The sequence below is a fragment of the Triticum aestivum genome, chromosome 3A (assembly GCF_018294505.1).
Source record: "Triticum aestivum cultivar Chinese Spring chromosome 3A, IWGSC CS RefSeq v2.1, whole genome shotgun sequence".
Classification (NCBI taxonomy): domain Eukaryota; kingdom Viridiplantae; phylum Streptophyta; class Magnoliopsida; order Poales; family Poaceae; genus Triticum; species Triticum aestivum.
Genome location: NC_057800.1, coordinates 18,045,565 through 18,066,535, shown reverse-complemented (window position 1 = coordinate 18,066,535; position 20,971 = coordinate 18,045,565). Strand labels below are relative to the sequence as shown.

The following is a 20,971-nucleotide window of genomic DNA, read 5'->3' as shown; positions in this document are numbered from 1 at the left end:
AATTTGGTGGCCAAATAACATAAAATGAGCTCCATACAAACAAACCAAAAAATCTGCTCATCAAACAGTGCACACAAGTTTGAGCACATTTTTGTTATGTTTGTTATGGAACTCCTCGAATGTCATTTGGCAACCAAATTTTGCAAGAACCTAGAACCTTTGATCATATCAAGTCACAAAGTTTAGATTTTTATTTTATTTTATTTACTTTATTTTATTTTACTGTTCATCATGGGTGCAATTCACCAGGGTATAGAAAAGTCACACTCAGGTGGGACTACCCATCAATATAGTGCTTTTGGTACTCATAGTTACATATCCTTGAGGGTCAGACTTGGCCAAGATAAAAATCCAGCTACTAATACTGAAAAAACGGTTGTGTGCATCTCTAATTCTCTAATTGGTTCAGAGGTCGAGAGAAGTGAAATTCTCTCTCAAATTTGAAGCGTGTGAGATTCGGAGGATGAAAACATATACGTATTAGCCCACTTGCAGGAATATACTCCCTCCGTTCCTGAATATAAGTCTTTCTGAAGATTTCAACATGGACTACATACGGATGTATATAGACGTAGTTGAGAGTGTAGCTTCCCTCATTTTGCTCCGTATGTAGTCTATATTAGAATCTCTAAAAAAGACTTATATTTAGGAACGGAGGGAGTATATGTTAGCTATATGAAGCCAAATGGTGAGGACAAAAGCATTTTACACGCGTGCATGGAATATGTTCTTAAGGTTTGCTTGGTTGGTTCTCTGAACTGAACTAGACCATTGGGACTGAATGTTCTTATTGTAATGCAGGTTGATTCCGATTTGGTTTGTGGTCCCGATTTTTCTGAATGAAAGGTGTTTATAGTGTAAGAAAAAGAAATGTGAGCTTGCTGATGGAGGCAGGAGAGGACGCTTGCGCACCCGGTATATAAATCTGCAATGGGCGCTAGTGGCTGGAACACTGGAAGCTCAGAGATAGTAGCGCTCACCATCACCATTATCATCTAGATCAGCAGCAGTATGTCGGCTCCGAAGATCATCGTCCATGGCAGTGGTGACGAGCTTCAGGAGGGAGACGAGGATCACCACCCTGACGTCGAGGCGGGTGACAGCGGTGGCACAACGACGACGAGCAGTACACAGGTGGCGGCGCCGGGGCGGGAGCGCCTCGTGTCGCTCGACGTCTTCAGGGGGATCACCGTTGCGGTCAGCGAACTTTCTACCTTTCTAGCTATCCCCATATAGTACTGGTCACAAAGCACACACTGGAATACATAGCTTCATGCATGCATGACGTGAAAGCACCGGGAAAAACTAAGGTAGAGACTTCAAATAATATAATCTAATCCACTCCGACACATTACACATAAAAATAGGCAAAAGAGATAATTTGGCATAAAGGCATTCTGGCCCTTATTTTATAAGGAGGTCATAAGTTGGGCTCCACCTTAACTTAGACCAACAAATTCCGTCGATGCTTACTCCAACCACTCAACCTGGCAACCCCTTGCTAACTTCATGTGACGGAAGAGAAAAATTGTTTTTTTATTTCCTATGGTCTAGTCAGTCTTTGATTTTGTTGTTATTGTTGTTGCTGTTGTTGTAAGGGCCTCTCCTCACAATGTTATTAATTACAATTTGAAAGCTTCCAATGAAATTAAGAAAACTCGTGAAAGCTATTTGTTTTTTCTGCGTAAATTATGTGTCCTAAGAGTTTTGGAGACCTCAACACTGAAATCTTTGGACCTCCATGAAACATTGTTTGGAAGAAACTACCTTTACATTAAATCACATCTCTTCTCTTTCATTTTTAAAAAGGGTGAAGTTTTGTCACTTTTTATTAATTAAAGTCTAACTAGAAAATCCATGTTGCAACTCAGAAGCCATGGGTAGAAGCCTCAAAAATAATTTTAACCTCTCCCGCCCCATATTAATTTAACCTAATGAAATATCTATACATTACAGCTCATGATCATTGTTGACGATATTGGTGGTCTCATTCCAAAGATAAGCCACTCGCCGTGGGATGGCGCCACACTAGCGGATTTTGTGTTCCCCTTCTTCCTCTTCGTCGTGGGAATCTCATTGGCCTACGCCTACAAAGTAGTACTACTAGTGCTCGTAATATTAAATTATCAAACACTAATACCAACTCACGACTAAACCATTTTTGTGCAGAGGGTGTCAAATAGAGTGTCAGCAACCAAGAAGGTCGTGCTCAGAGCTGCAAATCTCTTTCTTCTAGGCCTCTTGCTTCAAGGTAAATATACATGAGTTTAGCTTGTGACCTTCATCAGAAGACATGCCAACTGTGGTATTTTTGACATCCTATCACTTTTGATTACAAACATAATCTGGTTTATTACATGATTGTTCGTCCACATACTATAACAGTGTCACAACCATATAATAATATAATGTAAATAGTTGCATTAGAGGTAATCATGCATCATGTTTTAATTCAAAGAAATTCGAATTGAGGAATATTTCAAAGCCTCAAATTAAATAAAGAGATAAAACCCTAAAAATGTATTGGATGAACCCAAAATACTCTTCCTTAATGTTTGATAAAAAGATATTCTTATATTTTAGTAGAGTAGTTTATTATACAACTCTAGTGATCATAATATATATAATATATTCTTACATTAGTTATATGATGGTGGTGTAATTATAGTTAATAAAGGTGGAGTAATAATTTGGTCATGAAAATAAAAGTACCCTTTTTAGCAATAGAAAAATCCAAGTGGTTCTGAGAGCAAACATTTATAGTTGTAAAACTATGAACTTCTATTTTCAAGGTGGCTTCTTCCACAACATACATGATCTTACATATGGGGTTGATATTGGCAAGATACGATTAATGGGTGTCTTACAGGTACCAATCATCACCAACCTATCTATTACGGACATAATTCTTTGTTCTGTCACACACACAACAATTTTTTATGTTTTATTTTCATGTAAAAAACAAGAGGGAGATCTGTGCATGTGATTCAGCACAACAAATACCGTTTTATTTGATATGTCTCACTTGATGTAGAGAATTGCAATGGCATACCTAGTGGTGGCGCTGTGCGAAATCTGGCTACGGGGTGGTAGAGAAGGTGGCATAGGCTCTGGCTACACAATAATCAGAAAATACCGATGCCAGCTGTGAGCATAGCACACTGACCTATACAAAATCGTTGTCATTTAAGTTACTTAACTAGTTAATTGGCCTTTTATTATTCACATAATTCATCCCTTCAATTCTTTTTGTGAAGTCTTGTGGGTTTAGTCCTCACGGCCATATACACAGTGATTTTGTACGGTTTGCCCGTGCCGGACTGGGTGTACGATGTCACATCATCGGACTCAACCATGAAGCATTTTGTAGTAAGCTTTCACTTCTAAAAAGTATTTCCCTTTTCATATTCGTATGCATTTTTCTTAAGAACCTTTGTTGTTATTTTTTCTTTGATTAAATGCAGGTGAAATGTGGAGTGAGAGGGCATACAGGACCAGGTTGCAATGCCGTTGGCATGATCGATCGAAGTATCTTTGGAATCCAACATCTTTATACACGCCCGGTCTATCTCAAAACAGAGGTATATATTCAATCAAATTGTAACCACAAGAGATAGTGGGGTCATGAAATTCTAGATATCTTGTTTTATTCAATATTCCTAGTATGGTCGTGACATATTCTCTCATATTTCCATTTGGAACTTGTAGTGGTGCAGCATCGACTCCCCCAACAATGGACCACTCCCGTCTTACGCGGCACCATGGTGTGAAGCCCCTTTCGATCCAGAGGGCCTCCTAAGGTGTGAAAATAGTGACATCTTCCTCAGTTAGCCATTGACCAATTGAAGATGCATCTGAATCTCACTATATACTGATCATCTTCATGTACAATGTAGCTCCTTGATGGCAATAGTCACCTGCTTGGTCGGGCTCCAGTTTGGACATGTCATCATCCACTTTAAAGTATATATATCCTTCTGCCTCACCAGAATCTCAGTTTTCCTTTTATATGATGGCCACTGGATTACTCTCTCCCCGACTAAGCAACTCCGAGAGACTTTTCATGGCAAAAGTTGTTGCCTGTCTCAGATGAGGAAATCATTATTTTCATGGGTGCTTAAGTTTGTCCGCCATTTAAACTTGTTGCTAGGAAGTGTCCCTAGAGACTAGTCCAATTTGTTGTTATGCGTTAGTTCACCGTCAACAAAATCCTAGTTCCTGATGATAAACTCTACATCATTCATGCAGGGGCACGACGAGAGAATGGTGCGGTGGTCCCTCTCGGCGTTGATATTATTGGCTCTAGGCTTCTCACTCGACTTGTTTGGTAATTATTTTGCTGACTAATTAATTATCTTGTGATTGCAAGAAATAATAAGTTTGTGACTTTGTAAACAGCATGGTTAATGAGGCGTTTTGGGTTGACATATATGTAGGGCTGCGTATGAACAAGTCACTATACAGTCTTAGCTACACATGTGTAACGTCCGGCACAGCTGGCCTTTTCTTCGCGGGGATCTATCTGTTGGTATGTAACTATAAATAAAAGGAGTTTAAGTATTAAAAAATTTCTTAATTATAAAAAAAATCTAAGAGTTCATGGGTTCAAGTCCTGGAAACAGCCTCTTGCAGAAATGTAAGGAAAGGTTGCGTACTAAAGACCCAAAGTGGTCGGACCCTTCCCAGAACCCTGCGCAAGCGGGAGCTACATGCACCGGGCTGCCCTTTATAAAAAAATCTAAGAGTAATCCCACATTCAACAACTTGAGTTTATATTTCACCTCTCAACTGAAAAACTAGACGAATGAAAATCTCAACCATGAAAATAAAGGATTGATACTCTAAGGTTGTTCCGATGGTAGTAGTTGGCATTGGACCACCCAATAAAGTGAACAAAAAGTCTTCAAGAAAGCATACGAAAAGCTATGAGTTCTTTTAGAAATAGTCCCAAAACTTTATTAAAATAAAGATAAAACAATCACAAAATGTAGAAATTCAGGAGAAGGGAAAAACTATACAAGAAAAAATAAATTAGGAACATGGTGGTTTCGACTATCTATTATTTTACATAGTATATAAAATTATCATTGATTTATAGTAAATTTAATGGTATGTTTTATTTATATGTTTTACTCCAGTTTTCTTGAGTTTATTTATTGACCACAGGAAACCACATTATCCAAAACATCCACAAAATAGTCTCATGAGGGTAATGTGTCTGGTTTTGGTTGTTCGGTTTAGGTTTTGGTGGTTCCGTGCAATTTGACTAGTTTAAATATTTACGCATAAATCTACTCTAATAAGAAAAGCTAAATACAAAACAGAGAAGAGGAAACTGAGAAACAAAAGCGTTGGAGTCATGCATGTTTTTCCTTGCCTTTGGAGCACTGGCTTGAACATTTGTAGGGCACAGTTCAGTCCCGAGAGCATCACAGACGTAAATGCTTGGATTGAGCATGCCCTTGCACAGGGCCGGTCCTGAGATTTTGGGGGCCCGGGGCGAGATTAAAACGCGGGGCCCTTAAGATAGACATCTTAACACTAACAATCAATATACATATATATGAAATATTATCTATAACAATGCATCCAAAACCAAAATGCATATCAACTAATTTATAATTCTTACCTTAAATTTAGAAATAGATCATATACCTCAACAGCACATGAACCATCAAGAGAGAAAGTTTCTGCTAACTTTGTGCAACGCTCTTAAGGTTCATTATCATTTAGTGACTTCAGAGTGCCTGAGCTCAATAAAAATCTGAATATATCTTTAGACACCATGAGTTCTTTAAATCTATCTTTGAAAGAAGTGATCGACATATCAACCAAAAAAAAAACTATTTAACTTGAAGGTCTTCCTAGCTTCTAGAATTTCTTGTTGGAAATCACTTTCGTCAAATTGTTTGTTCCTCGTAGCACGACTTTTTACAAAAAATAATGGCTCTATACTCATTTTAGTTGTAATACCTTTGGCAATTTGCAAACTAGCAGAAAACTCTTCATCTCTGTACTTCTCAAAATACCGTGGTATACCTTGTATTTTCTTCATCTTCCTTCTATCGCTACCAGATGCATACTGTTTTCGGGCGACAAGATAAGACACAATGTTAAAAGGAAAATTGCATCAACGGTTGAACAGTGCCGCCATGCCGGCTATGAACCCGTGGAATCACAATACGATTTATGAATATATGACATACCTTACAGTAGAATCGGTGATGGACAGAAAGCAAAGCCGGGATACGGCAGGGCCCCAAGGAATTGAAATCGGCGGCGAGCTACTGACGATCTAAAATAGGACAGAAATTGGGATCAGAAGGAAAGGGAAAAGGAGCATCGAGCGCGCAGTCACGAACAGAAGAAGCATCGGCGGCCTGGAGTTGCTGCATCAATGCGAGATGTAATAGGAAGGGATCAATTACGTTTTTTAGACATTTTTTCTTTTTATACGTGAAAGATGAAAGAAGGAAGGAAACGACCGCTGTCTCCGTGCCCCGCTGACTGAGCTGCTGCACGAGCGTATGCCTCCATGCTGCGGGAGGCCCAGTTGCCCAACCCGATAGGGAGTTTTTCTGTTGTGGAAAACGTTGGGCCATAACCTACATACCTGGGGAGGGGCCCCTAGACTTTGGGGGCCCGGGGCGGCCGCCCCCCCGCCCCTCCCCAGGGCCGGCCCTGCCCTTGCAGCATGAAAAAAAAAAGTTTTGTCATGCGCATGGAGTAGGATTTATCTCTGGTATTTCACTTGATTCTCTCCGTTTTATGTACTAAATATTATTTTTGTAGGTGGACGTGTACGGTTACAAGAGGCCGGTTCTCCCAATGGAGTTGATGGGAAAGCATGCCCTGATGATTTTTGTTCTGGTAGCATGCAACGTCGCGCCAATCCTGCTCCAGGGGTTCTACTGGAGGGTACCAAATAATAACCTTGTAAGGCACCTAAATTCTCTTCAATACCTTCTTTTCCAGGAATTTATCTCTGATACTAATTAACTAGCGATGTTTTGTGTGTGTGTGTGTGCGCGCGCGCGCGCGTATATATGATTGATGTTATCGTTTTTTGTCTGCTTGTCTTCTCAAACAGTTGAAACTCATTGGAAGAGGCGATTGATCTTCCCAGTTGCAAGCTAGTTCAACTAATGCTCGAAGGAAGCATATTATCAACTATCAGTGCGCAAAGCCATCATCTATTTCACTTGAAGTCAAATGCAATTTCGTGAACCTCAAAGGAAACTTAATTTTTGGTTGTGAAATTGAGCTCTTATCGTCGGGCCTCATGATAGCATTCGTTAAGTAATGGTTCTTCCAAACAGTGCTAGCTAAGTGCGTGTATGTGTATTTTGTTGTGATTTTTTTTTAAATTAAGAGTTTTAAAGATTCTTCGCCATGTATCTAGATGATGCAACTACAAAGAGTTCATCTTCCAACCTTTGTATAGTAGATGTACAAAACCGACAACATACAAACAGAAACACCTAGATATTATTGTCATAAAGACAATCGAAGAGGAGGTGACATATCATTGTTAGCACTTTTTTTCTTTGCGAAGATAACTTCCAATCTATTCATCAACTGTCAAGGTAGTAACAAGAACACTAGAAGTAAAAACTACATATAGGTCCGTAGACCACCTAACGATGACTACTAGCACTGGAGTGAGCCAAACGCATCGCCGGCAAACCTTGTTGTAGTAGATAGTCGGAAAGTCGTCATGCTAAGGCCCCATAGGACCAGCACACTAAAAACAGCAACCGATGCCGATGAAGAGAAGCGTAGATTGGAAGGATCCAACATGTAGACACACGAATACAGATGAACGAAGACAGAATGCACGTGGATCCACCAAACATAAATGCCGACCGAATTCCGGGAAATCCGCCAGAGAAAAACCTTCACACACCCTCTGACGATGCTAGAAACACCATCCGGACAGGGACTAGGTGGGAGAACCTTATTCCATCTTCAGAGAGTCGCCGCCGCTTTGCCTCACTGAGTAGGACAAAAACCCTAACAAAACTCAAAAGAGTAAGAAAAAACGAAGCCCTCCTGCCAGCAAGGGTCAGGATCCACCACGTCTCCATGGCCCTAAGACCACAAGAGACAAGGTAGACCGACGGCGACACCGACGGGAGGCATGAGAAACCCTAGCCAAAGGGTCACCTTTCTTCCACGGGAAGAATGAAGTCATTGTTTGCACTTGCGAAATTAATAAAGTTAGCAGAGGTTGTGAGCTAGTTTGGTTTGTGTCTACAAGTATCGCGTGGGAAAAAAGCTGCCTGGTGTGGACACGAGGAGCTAGCAATTGCTGCCTGGCCAGGCTAGCCTAAAGAAAATGTGTTTGGATGAAGACTGGCCTGGTGAATAGTTAAATGGATTAAAAAAAGAATCTAGGACACTATAGATGCAGGAGTGCCATCGTTTTGTGATTAGTAATTCTCAGGCAGCAATTAGCATCCAGGCCGGCTTCCCAGGCGCTCGAAACTGAACGCCTGGGGTCGCCTTGGTCTGCCTGGACCAGGCTAACAAAAGTGCTCAAGTATCCAGGCCAGGCTGACTTCCTCGGTCCGAGGACAGCAAGCAAACAGCTTCTCTGAAAATCCAGGCAGGCTCCAGGCTTTATATAGGCTATAGGAGCCCTTGATACATTGCCAAGATATCCATGGTGATGGTAAAGGTGGGGTGCAGGGTCCATGGTTGACTAAGGCCATGTACAATGGTAGCATATGAATACAGATGCCCCATAATAAAAAGTAATTTGAGGCATCTATATTGATTTTTCTCCCCAATACAAGCTATCACTAGTGGACCTCATCAAAGAATAGAAAATAAAGACTGTCACCAGACATGTATCCCTACTTTTCACTTCAACCTTTTCAACTTTATGCACCGGACAACACTTTTTCTTCCCAAGCATCCGCCTCCTGCAGAGGATCCCGCAGCTCTATCCAAATCTACTTTTTGTGACATCCGATTCTACGTGGCCTATGAGGCATCACCTTGGGGCTATGCATTGGCCATGCCCTAACACACTCACACCTCCACCCACCGAGTTTTTTGTTTCTTCTCTTGTGCCTTCATCTTTGGATTTTCCCTGTTAGATCATTCTTCTCCTTTACTTGTTGACCATTACGAGTTGACTGTACATTTCTTAAGTTAACTTTGACAATTTGCGATGTAGACCAATGTTCGACTAGATGGGATCCCCATGTAGAATTGACAATTCACACAACAGCGGAAAATGTTTAAGTTGCTACACACAACCAATGCCACTGGAAGGCTCCACAGCTGCTCCTGCGAGGGCTACGGACAGTAGTATAACTCACCGGCAAAATTCATGATTACTTCCACAAAAATTGTTCTGCGTATCCAACAACTGTAGTAGTATAACTCGCCGAAAAAGAAGCAGAAAGCAACAAAGTACTCCAGCTACAAATTATGGAGGATTTCGTTCCTATCTTCAGATAACCAGACATCTGATCAGCCACTGCACGAATTAAGAAAGAAAGAAAACATCTCATCTTATCACCTGCAGATACTGTGCCGCTATCTGCGGCCTTGTGATCTCGTGTACCCATGCAGAAACGAAAAAGAAAAGAGATATACTAACATCATAAGTGCAAAAGGTCACGGTTCATACTCGGCAGCCATGTAAATGCAGAGATATGTACCTGCATAGCATACAGTACTGTTTTCTAGTAGCCACATTGTTGAAGCAACTTGCGGTCTTCTTGTAAAAACTCAGGGTAACCTCTACTAATTTATTCATGACTGTTACATCATCCAGAAGGTTGCCCCTGGAAGAAACTTCGCCAGGAGCTTGATTTCCTCGTAAATTGCATCAGCGGCATCATCATCAAACCCAAAGCTGCATTCAGACTCTGCAACCACATGCCATGCTTAACAATGGCGACACTTGAGACCATAAATAAAGACTTGACATACATATATCCTGGAACCATAACGGTGCAAGCCAGGCAGAAGAACAGCAAGTGCACGGAAAACCTTTAGCGTATGGGAAGTCTGGAACATAAAGGCCTCTATCCTCACCATCAGTATCAGAATACGCCCCTTCTTTGAACTGCAGGAGTCTAAGTCGTTCCTCGAATAAAGGGTCTGAAAGCTATAGGTAAATCATCCTCATCACTGGTGTCAAAATAGTGCCTTTCTTGAACTGCAGGAGCTGGAGGCGTTCCTTGGAGACGGGCACTTCTGAAAGCTATAGGAAAATAATCCTCATCATCGGTATCAGATTGTAGAACAACACGAGCCGGAGCCGTTCCTCGAACACGGGGTCTGCTGACACTTACAGGTCTAGCATCCTCCTCGTCCTCCTCCACCTGCCCATCATCATGATAAGTATTGGGCCTTAGTTGAACAGCAGGGTGAGATCTTCTGAGACTTAAAGGTCGTTCATCCTCCTCCTCCTCCTCCTCAGCAAGGTGGGATCTTCTGACACTTAAAGGTCTTTCATCTTCCTCCTCCTCCTCATTGTCCTCATCATTCTCGTCCTCCTCCACCTCCTCCTCCTCCTCCTTAGCAGGGTGAGATCTTCTATGACTTTTAGGTATATCATCATCATCATCCTCATCACAAGTATCGGGCCTATGTTGAAGTGCAGAAGTTGGGCCCTTCCCTCGAAAACAAGATCTGCTGTGACTTAAAGTTTGCTGATTAATGGTGGCTCTAAGCATGATACCGTTTGCATCGTCAGAAACCTTTCCCTTGGGAAGTATTAAGTCATACACTGTCGGAAGCCCATCAGAGAGTGAAGAGCTCCTTATGTGGCAGTTTGTACTTCCACAACAGCCAGTTGTTATGCAGTCGTAACTCAGATTACATGTGAACTTCGATTTCCTCCTGTTTGGTTTGACACAGACGACTGAGATGACATGTCCAAAAGGCTCTGATGCCATGCTGAGCAAGAAAAAGTAGCTGTTCCTGGTGCATTGCAAAACATGTAAGCCCGGCTGCAGGCAGAGAGACACTGTGCCAGAGTCTGGGAGGGTTGTCAATGGACACTTGTGCTGGGTCGTGAAATGTTCCAGGAGCACCTTTGTTGGTCCAGCGAAGCCACAACCAGGCTCTGGGCAGAAGCATGGGGCGTATGGGCATGCCTCCTTGTGCTCTTCTTTCTTGTAGTAGGTGACTGTCTCGGCACATCCGTACATCTCATTGGAGCAAGCTACTGTGACTGACTCGACAACATGTTCCATCCCAAAGCAGCGCTCGAATGTAGTCTCTACAGAGCATAAATGGCACTTGCCATCCAGTTGATGCGTACAGCAATGCGAGCATACGAAATGCCCCACGGAGCACTGTGGAATAGAAAGAGTTAACTGGGTCTCATGAGGATAAATTTTAACATAAACGTACATTTTAGTTTCAAGAAACATAAAACAACAACATGATAGGTAAGTAACATTATAGTTCATTGTTTGAGTTGCCATAGCTATATTATGTTACGCTCACAAGAAACATGTCCTTGCCAAGTAGCGCCATGTCCAAAGATAGATTCATCAAAGCTCTTATTTTACCTTGAGCTTTATCACTGAGATAAAAGCTTGAGTTGAAAGACGAGACAACACGCCGTGCATTTACCTGGAGTATTGGAGGCCTGAGGGGCTTCAAGCAGATGGGGCAGTCAAGGTGCTCCATCCCCACAGTGACATTCAGCCTTTTGGCGCTGCTCTCTCCCTCTCGCTGCGCTTCGGCTTTTCTCTTGCTGGAGCTACTGCCATCCATCGCCAACAAAATTCCAAGGTGCGCGCACTGGCTTGGTTGGTGTATGCTAGTGTTACAAACGCAACCCGCGCTAACCTGTCAACACAATCTCACCGCCGCTATGCTCCCATGTTCTACAAGATACACAGATAAAAGTCACAAAATGGCACTTATTCAAACGGGACTGAATAATCGATCAAACAGGTTGAGGACTGCAAGTTTTAACAAATATATGGTGGTGCTCTTGTTCTGGCAGAAAAGTGTATTTGAGCCGATTTGCGCTATTAGGCGTGCACCGATACGATAGCGGTATGTTATTGGGTAATCAGAGCGACGATGCATATGCAAGTAATCTGACAGAGAAGCAGTAAAAAGAAGAAATTTGTATTCAGATTCAGAGTTTTGGCACTGCCGACGGACCTAGGTTTTCGAATCGAGAGCGATGTGGATGTACCTAGGTTTTCTCCGTATGGGTCTGTCCGCTGCAAGACCTAGTAGCCCTCGCTGGCTCGAGGTCGCCGTTTCCTGATGGCCGCGCCACCGGATACGAGGTCGCGGCGACCTCCCTCTCCGAGGAAAGTGGGGAGAAGACTGATGTTCCCTCGCCGGAGAGTCCTCCACTGGACCCCCGCCGCCCGCGCGCGCCGGTCGACCCGAGCCTGACCGGAGAGATGAGGTTGGGGAAAAGGAGGATGCGAGCGCGACGGCGGCACGGCAGCGGAGAGCTCGGCGGCGCCAGAGGGGGGAGTGGCTGGCCAAGCTTTGGGTGAAGAGAGAGTGGGCTGGATGATGGGCCTGGCCGTTTGCGTTCTGGGCATTTTTTTTCCTTTTTGTGTGTGTGATTTGCCTTCGTACTAAACTTTAAAACCTCCGCTAAAAAAAACTAAACTTTAAAACCTTTTCTCAAAAAAAACTAAACTTTAAAAATACTAGAAAAAATAAAACTTTAAAATTTTCTAAAGAAACTAAACTTTAAAATAGATTCTAAAAAAACCTAACTTTACAATAGTTTCAAAATACAGAACAAGTCGCATATGTCATCTTTTATGAACTTTATTAAAAAAAATCTCTTGTGTACGCTTTTAATTCGTGCTCATAAAAACTTAACAGCATCTTTGTCCTACAAACACCAATAGAAAAAGATGATATCATATTCAATAATCAATATTTGATCATACACTAATAGAAAAAGGGCCTGTTGTCCCGGTTCGTAAGGGCCTGTTGTCCCGGTTCCTGAACCGGGACTAAATGGCCGGTACTAATGCCCTTTCCCTTTAGTCCCGGTTCAATCCAGAACCGGGACAGATGGGCCTCCACGTGGCCTGTGCGCGGAGTCCAGGCAGGAGGGCCTTTGGTCCCGGTTGGTGCCACCAACCGGGACCAATAGGCATCCACGCGTCAGCATTTCTGTGGCTGGGGGTTTTTTGAAGGGGGGGGGGGTTGGGGGTTTTGGGGGATTAATTTAGGTGTTTCATATATTGTGTTAGCTAGCTATAATTAATAGAGAGAAGTGTCATCTCTTTATGTCCGTGCTTGGTCGACGCTGCGTACATACGTATAGAGAGGACTAGACACGCTAGCTAGCTAGTAAGCAAACGAAGGAAACAGAAGATCGTCATGAACATATATGCATACAGAAAGAAGTGATATCGACCGCCTCTCCTTCTCCGAGAGATTGGTCGAACAACAAGTTCTCGTATATCTATCTGACACTACCGGCTACATATATACAATAATTATCTCTTACAAATATAATCTCCTAACATACGGACTCATGATCCACATAGTATTCTCCGTCTTCAGCGATCACGTGGTCAAGAAAGAATGCCGCAAATTCCTCTTGAATTGCTCGCATGCGAGCTGGTGCTAGGAGTTTATCCCGCTTCCGAAACATCTAATTTGAAGAAGGGGGTCAATATATATATATATATATATATATATATATATATATATATGAATGAAACTCAACACAAATGATGGTAATAAAATAAAATTGTGAATGTCGTTATTTACGCACTTCATATTGTTCGTCAGAGTAGCCCCGCTCACAGGTCGTGTGGCAGATTGACTCAAAAACGTAGTATCCACAGAAATCATTCCCTTGTTCCTGCCACAACCACTTTACAAGAAATAGAGGTCAATCAAACTGATAAGCAAGAATGTCAAATGGTATTGATGAAACTAGCGCTTGAATCAATAGGAGATGCGCGGAACATGCTACTATAGTACTTACTTTCGGGTGTCTAAATTGCAGCTTCTTCGAAAGTCTCGGAGCTTTTTTGGTGAATTTTTTCCAAACCCTGTTAGACAAAGAAAACAATTACTTGATATATCAGAAAATGAACAAAGTTACTGATATGGTGGATAATGATCGATTTAACTTACTTATCGAGCATTTGAGTCATGTCCGCATAGTCCTGGGGATCTTTTCGTCTTGAGTCTAAGACGGTTACTAGTCCCTGCTCAAGCTTAATCTCTAGGAGAATATAGTGGAAACTGCACACGCATGCATAACGCATCAATTACATTACTATAACTTTGACTAATATATAAGGGAAACCGAATACGCACAAAACAGTAACACTCACTTGAAGTTGTAAGGAAAGAGTATTATATCTTTGTTTTCATTTATTACCAACGATCGTAGCAAGTTGGCCTCGGTATCTGCGGCATGAAATTTAACCTCAGTTGCATCTATGAGATATGTGTTAATGAACCCAATATCACCGACTTGTATTTTCTTCAATTCGGCGATCTTCAATCTGCATAATATAGTGAGGATAATTATAAATACATGCAATGAAAGAGCTGAGCTATATAAAGAGACTTAATGACAGAAGTAGTACTACTTACAGACAGTAGCAGGTGACCGTTGCTTTATCGAGGGCCAATTGATTGAAAAACTGAAAGAACTCCTCAAATGGAACAGGAAACAGATCAATTCCAACGAGGTCATGCTCCTTTTTAACTTTCACATACAAAGTACTCCTCCCCCCAGACTCTCTGCAGATTTTCAAGTACCAATCATGCAATCTTCGCATCATCGTTGATAGAGATCTTTCATCTTTGATGAGAGGCTTCCCGTACTCGTATCTTTGTATCTGCACCTCCATGAAATCATAATGTACATCGTCGGGCAGGTAATCTCCAAGATTGCTATAACCTGGCACCATCCTCGGATCATTAGCGACGATGTCGCTAGGCACCTTGAGCGGGGGGCACGATTGCTTCTCTTGTTCGCCGAGCTGTGCAATTTCTTTCCCAGCTCGTCGTTCTTTCAGCCTTTGATCACTGACAGTACTTCCCGACCGCTCCGCTTCGGCAAATTCCTTTCCAATAATGCGGTCATAGTTTCCTTTCGGCGGAGACTTGGGTGGTTTTGTCAGGGCAGCCAGAGTGCGCTTCGCTTTCACCGGATCTACCTTCTCCTCTGGAGGTGGATGTTTCTTTGCTTTCACCCCTTCAAAGAAGTTCCTCACTTCTTCTCATGCGATCTCGGCATTCTCCTCCGGGGTCCTCTCGTATGGTAACTTCTCTGGAGTCTTCAGAGAAGGACCGAATCTGTATGTCCTCCCGCCTCTGGCTGTACTGCTAGACGCCGGCAGAGCAGACGGAGCGGTTTTCTTCTTTACTTGCTTATGAGGCGGAGGATAAGGACTACGACGCGCCGGAGCAGCCGGAGCGGCGGCAGGTCTCTTCCGCCCTTGCTGACGAGGCGGAGAAGGAGGAGGCTGGCTGCTCGAGCGCGCCGGCGCAGGCGGAGAAGGAGGCGGAGTGCCGCCACGCGCCGGAGAAGGAGCCGGCCGAGTGCCCTGATCGTCACTCGCCGGAGGAGGTGGTGGAGGAGGCAGAGTGCCCTGACTCGCCGGAGGAGGAGGCGGTGGAGGAGGCGGAGTGCCCTGACTCGCCGGAGGAGGAGGAGGAGGCGGAGGCGTCCAGTTCGGAAGGTTGATGAGCTTCTTCCGCCATAGGCATGGAGTCTTCAGAGCAGAACCCAGCCTAGTCTCCCCTTCACCGGTAGGGTGGTCAAGCTGGAGGTCCTCAAATCCCTCCATTATTTCATCCACCATCACCCTAGCATATCCTTCTGGAATCGGCCGGCAGTGAAAAGTTGCGCCGGGTTCAGTAGGATAAACAGAACCAACAGCCGCCTTGACCTTCAAATTCATCCATTGCGTCATAAGGTGGCAATTTTGAGACTCCGTGATAGCATCCACGGGATAGCTGGCAAGAGCCGTCAAGACATGCTCCGGCTGAAGCAGCTCGGTGGAAGCCACGCTGCTTCTCCGCTGAGATGGCGGGGTAGCTTCGGGGGAAGCTTCGGCAGTTCGTTTGCTGCGATTTGCTTCTCGTTCCTCTATCGCTTGTACCCTTGCTTGCAGCGCCTGCATTTGGGTCTACTGCACTTTTTTCCTCCTCTTCTGGCATTTGTAACCGCCTGCGTCCGGAAACCCAACCTTCCATGGAATGGAGCCTAGCGTGCCTCGTGTCCGTTCAGGGTGCTCAGGATTCCCAGGGCCATTGTGAGCTCGTCGTTCTCTCTGTCTGGAATGAACGTCCCTTGCTGCGCTGCTTCGATATACTGTTGAAGCTTCCTGACTGGTATGTCCATTTGATCGTTCGTCCAAATGCACTTCCCTGATACATGGTCCAAAGTTCCGCTAGCCCCGAAGAACCAAGTCCGGCAACGGACTGGCCAGTTAATTGTCTCTGATTCGATCCCTTTATCAGCCAGATCATTCTCAGTCTTGGCCCACTTAGGCCGGGCTACGAGGTAGCCACCTGACCCCGTGCGATGGTGATGCTTCTTCTTCGCAGCATTTTGCTTGTTTGTCGCTGACATCTTCTTACTCTTTTCTGATGTCCTGTGGGCCACAAATGCGGGCCAGTGATTTCTGATCTTCTCATATCTGCCCTTGAATTCTGGTGTCTCTTTATTTTCGACAAACTTATTCAGCTCTTTCTTCCACCTCCTGAATAGTTCTGCCATCCTCTTAAGAGCAAAAGACTTGATTAATTGCTCTTTAACTGGCTTCTTCGGATCATCCTCTTGCGGTAGGGTGAAATTTGACTTCAGCTCAGTCCAAAGATCATTTTTCTGCATATCATTGACATAAGACACCTCAGGGTCTTCTGTAGCCGGCTTTAACCATTGCTGGATGCTAATCGGGATCTTGTCCCTAACCAAAACCCCGCACTGAGCAACAAATGCGCTCTTTGTTCGGAGGGGTTCAATCGGTTGACCGTCGCGCGCGATTGCTATGATCTCAAACTTTTCATCCGAGCTTAACTTTTTTTCGGGCCTCGTCTCTTTACCGAAGTTGTGCTCGATACGGAGGGCTAGAAGAAAGAACAAAGACTTAATTAATATGTGTACATACCAAAACAATGAATGCATCAATTAGCTAGTCAGCAGAAGCTTAACTAATATATATACCTGGCCGGACTCGGTTTGGTCACCGGAGACGTCATCACGGTCTCCTTCTTGCACCGGCATTGGGTCACCGAAGCCGTCCTCACGGTCTCCTTCTTGCACCGGCATTAGGTCACTGGAGCCATCATAATCATAGCCAGATGCTTCCAGACCATCGGTGTCATTGAGAAACAACGAGCAGACGGCATCACTTCCTCGTGCGATTATGTCCCCCAACAACTCTTCTTGTACTTCGTCTCGGGCGGTGTCCATAGTTTCTACAAATATTTACAACATGGCAATTATTATTCAAACATGACAGATGGATATATTAGTGGCAAATGTAGAACTAATATTAATTAGTTGCCTCGACGCTGCTTCTCTAGGGTTTGGGGTGGCCTCGACAACGCTTCAAGGATAAAAAAAAAGGATCCTCTATTCTTTCTTCTCCTCTTTTTTTCTTCTTCTTCCTCTTTTTTTATCGGGAACGAGGGTCGTCGAGGGTCACCGAGCGGTAGAGGAAACCCTAAATAGCAAGTATCGTGGGTGTGAGATACATGTGGCCGTCGATGTCAGACAGTACATCCCCCCCCCCACGTGTCGAAGAAAAAAAAGAAAAAAAAGAGGAGAAGAAGAAAGGAATAGAGGAGAAAAGAGAAAAGAGAATATATATTCTATTTTTCTCTTCTTCTCCTCTTCTTTTTCTTCTTTTTTCTTCTTCTTATTTATTTCTCCTCGTCTTCCTCTCCCCTCTTCTTCTCCTTTCTTCCTCTTCTTATTTCCTTTTTCCTCTCATTCTTTTTCTTCTTCTTCCTTCTTAAAAATACATGAAGTAGTATTGCTTGTTTTTTTAAAATAATGTTCAAATACAAATTTTAGAAAAAAATTTAAAGGTTTTGCCTAATTCATTGTTCATATGAATATGCAAATATTTGCATATTTACAATAATCAATATCACCAAAAAAATCTATGAACAGAAAAAAATACTATTTTTTTCTGTTAATCTATCTTTTGCATACATATACACACATACATATACTATACATATACATATAATCAGGAAAAAACATATATGAATTTGCAAAAAAATTAAAAACAGGGGGGAAGAGGGGGGGCGGTGCCGGCCCTGACCAAAGCGAGAGGCGACGGCGGCGCGGGGCGGCGACGGCGAGGCAGAGGCGGGGTGGCGATGGCGTCAGGGTGGCGACGCGGGGAGGCGACGACGTAGGGGCGCGACGCGGGGCGGCGACGGTGTCGGGGCGGCGCGGGGAGGTGACCGCGACGGCGCGGGGTGGCGCGCGGCGACGAAGTCGGGGCGGCGCGGGGTGGCGACGGCGTCTGGGCGACGCGGGACGGCGTCGGAAGCAGGGCGACGACGGGGCGCAGAGGGGCAGCCTGGCAACGTCGGGCGGGGAAGACGAACTGAATGGAAATTTCACAAGTGCTAGTTATATAGCAAAGGCATTGGTCACGGTTTGTGGCACAAACTGTGACCAAAGCCTCTTTTCAGCAGCCCAAAGGGCGAGAAGCGGCGGCCTTTGGTCCCGGTTGGTAGCACCAACCGGGACTAAAGGGGGGCATTGGTCACGGTTTGTGCTACGAACCGTGACCAATGCCCCCTTTAGTCCCGGTTGCTGGCACCAACCGGGACCAAAGGTTGTGTGCTAGAACTGGCGCAGTGCGGTGGGATGTTTAGTCCCACCTCGCTAGTCGACAGGGGCTTGGAGTGGTTTATAAGCTCCGCCGAGCCGACCACTTCGAGCTCCTCTCTACTACAGTCTTACGGGCCTAAATCCACTGTCTGTGCCTATGGGCCTACTGGGTCTCCTGCGGGCCTGAATCCTGGCGCATGGTAGGGTTTCTAGTCATATTCAGGCCGTGGGGGCTCAGTAGGAGGCACTTTTTTATTTTTTTTGTTTTCTTTACTTATTGTTGCTATTTTTAATTTTTTTTTCTAGTTTTTTTGTTTTCTTTTCTGCATTATTTATTTTCTTTTGTTTTTTGCTTTATTTTTTAATTCTTTTTGCTTTTAGTTTTAGAAAAATTATAAACTTTCTGTTAGTGCCATTAGTTTTCAAATTTGAAAACACTTTTTTTGTTTTTTTGTTTTCTTTACTTATTGTTGCTATTTTTAATTTTTTTTTCCAGTTTTTTCGTTTTGTTTTCTGCATTATTTATTTTCTTTTGATTTTTGCTTTATTTTTTAATTCTTTTTGAATTTAGTTTTAGAAAAATTATAAACTTTCTGTTATAGCCATTAGTTTTCAAATTTGAAAACACTTTTTAAGTTTTTTTGCTTTTAATGCCTATTTTTTCCCAGTTTTTTGTTTTGTTTTTTGCATTATTTGTTTTCTTTTGTTTTTTGCTTTATTTTTTAATTCTTTTTGCTTTTAGTTTTAGAAAAATTATAAACTTTCTATTAGTGCCATTAGTTTTCGAATTTGAAAACACTTTTTTAGTTTTTTTGTTTTCTTTGTTGCTTTATTTATTTTATTTTATTTCTATTTACAAAAAAAATACTTATTGTTGCTATTTTTTGTTTTCTAGATTTTTTGTTTTGTTTTCTACATTATTTATTTTCTTTTGTTTTTTGCTTTACTTTTTATTTTTTTTTGCTTTTAGGTCAGCAAAATTATAAACTTTCTGTTAGTGCCATTTGTTTTAAAAAAATTATAAACTTTTTGTTAGTGTCATTAGTTTTCAAATTTGAATAGTTAAAATTTGAATTCTTTGAAATTTGTGTGAATCACAAGTTTGTGATTAACTTTACTAAAAAAATGAACATAGATGCACCTATAGAGAAAATTCGACCTAAATTCATAGTTTTCAAATGAACTCTGAAAAAGTTGGCATAGCATACTCGTGTGTTACAAAGTTGGCATGGTATCATCATAATAGTTGCGGGAGAAAGTCTTCGTGTCATTTGCTTATTGCGTCGTAACCATTTATAATCTTCATCGTTTATCAGGATGCTTGGGTCAGCCTTGACATTGAAGGGAGGAATTTCATAAAACTTTTCATAATCTTCAGACATGTCTGTCTTGCCGTCCACTCCCAGGATGTCCCTTTTTCCTGAAAGAACTATGTGGCACTTTGGCTCATCGTATGATGTATTCGCTTCCTTATCTTTTCTTTTTCTCGGTTTGGTAGACATGTCCTTCACATAGATAACCCGTGCCACATCATTGGCTAGGACGAACGGTTAGTCAGTGTACCCAAGATTTTTCAGATCCACTGTTGTCATTCCGTACTGTGGGTCTACCTGTACCCCGCCGCCTGACAGATTGACCCATTTGCACTTAAACAAAGGGACCTTAAAATCATGTCCGTAGTCAAGTTCCCATATGTCCACTATGTAACCATAATATGTGTCCTTTCCGCTCTCGGTTGCTGCATCAAAGCGGACACCGCTGTTTTGGTTGGTGCTCTTTTGATCTTGGGCGGTCGTGTAAAATGTATTCTCATTTATCTCGTATCCTTTGTAAGTCAATACAGTCAAAGATGGTCCCCTGGACAACAAGTACAACTCATCACAAACAGTGTTGTCACCTCTGAGACGTGTTTCCAACCAACTGCTGAAAGTCCTGATGTGTTCACATGTAATCCAGTCGTCGCACTGCTCCGGGTGTTTGGAGCGCAGACTGTTCTTGTGTTCATCAACATATGGGGTCACCAAGGTAGAGTTCTGTAGAACTGTATAGTGTGCTTGAGACCAAGAATATTCGTCCCTGCATATTATTGAGTCACTTTTCAAGAGTGCCTTTTCCAGTTAGTCTCCCCTCATACCGCGATTTAGGGAGACTTATCTTCTTATGGCCAGGAATGAAGTC

The 20,971-nt window shown here is 43.0% G+C and overlaps 2 protein-coding genes across 2 annotated transcripts; one reads left to right on the top strand and one right to left on the bottom strand.

The window, feature by feature from the left end:
- The first annotated feature begins 1,011 nt into the window (after positions 1-1,011).
- On the top strand, positions 1,012-7,117 carry LOC123056636 (heparan-alpha-glucosaminide N-acetyltransferase-like). Its single transcript, XM_044479965.1, has 13 exons — positions 1,012-1,197; positions 1,957-2,094; positions 2,170-2,251; positions 2,793-2,869; positions 3,035-3,147; positions 3,258-3,369; positions 3,465-3,581; positions 3,709-3,800; positions 3,897-3,963; positions 4,249-4,327; positions 4,437-4,528; positions 6,793-6,936; positions 7,091-7,117. Exons 1-13 carry the CDS (start codon positions 1,012-1,014, stop codon positions 7,115-7,117), a joined length of 1,326 nt encoding a protein of 441 aa, XP_044335900.1.
- Positions 7,118-9,503: 2,386 nt separating this feature from the next.
- On the bottom strand, positions 9,504-12,523 carry LOC123059896 (E3 ubiquitin-protein ligase SINA-like 2). The gene is made up of 3 exons (XM_044482435.1): positions 12,182-12,523; positions 11,605-11,861; positions 9,504-11,321 (listed from the first exon to the last, which is right to left on the bottom strand). The coding sequence occupies exons 2-3, from the start codon at positions 11,746-11,748 to the stop codon at positions 10,095-10,097; spliced, it is 1,371 nt and encodes a 456-aa protein (XP_044338370.1). The 5' UTR covers positions 11,749-11,861; positions 12,182-12,523; the 3' UTR covers positions 9,504-10,094.
- Between the last annotated feature and the right edge of the window lie 8,448 nt (positions 12,524-20,971).

What these genes read in the sequence shown, in the direction of transcription:
- LOC123056636 (XM_044479965.1), top strand. Translation starts at nt 1,012, where the DNA reads ATGTCGGCTCCGAAGATCATCGTCCATGGCAGTGGTGACGAGCTTCAG. An exon ending in TCGCGGGGATCTATCTGTTG is followed by an intron (nt 4,529 to 6,792) that starts GTATGTAACTAT and finishes TTATTTTTGTAG; the next exon opens with GTGGACGTGTACGGTTACAA. An exon ending in GGGTACCAAATAATAACCTT is followed by an intron (nt 6,937 to 7,090) that starts GTAAGGCACCTA and finishes CTTCTCAAACAG; the next exon opens with TTGAAACTCATTGGAAGAGG.
- LOC123059896 (XM_044482435.1), bottom strand. Translation starts at nt 11,748, where the DNA reads ATGGATGGCAGTAGCTCCAGCAAGAGAAAAGCCGAAGCGCAGCGAGAG. An exon ending in TCAGGCCTCCAATACTCCAG is followed by an intron (nt 11,322 to 11,604) that starts GTAAATGCACGG and finishes TCTATTCCACAG; the next exon opens with TGCTCCGTGGGGCATTTCGT.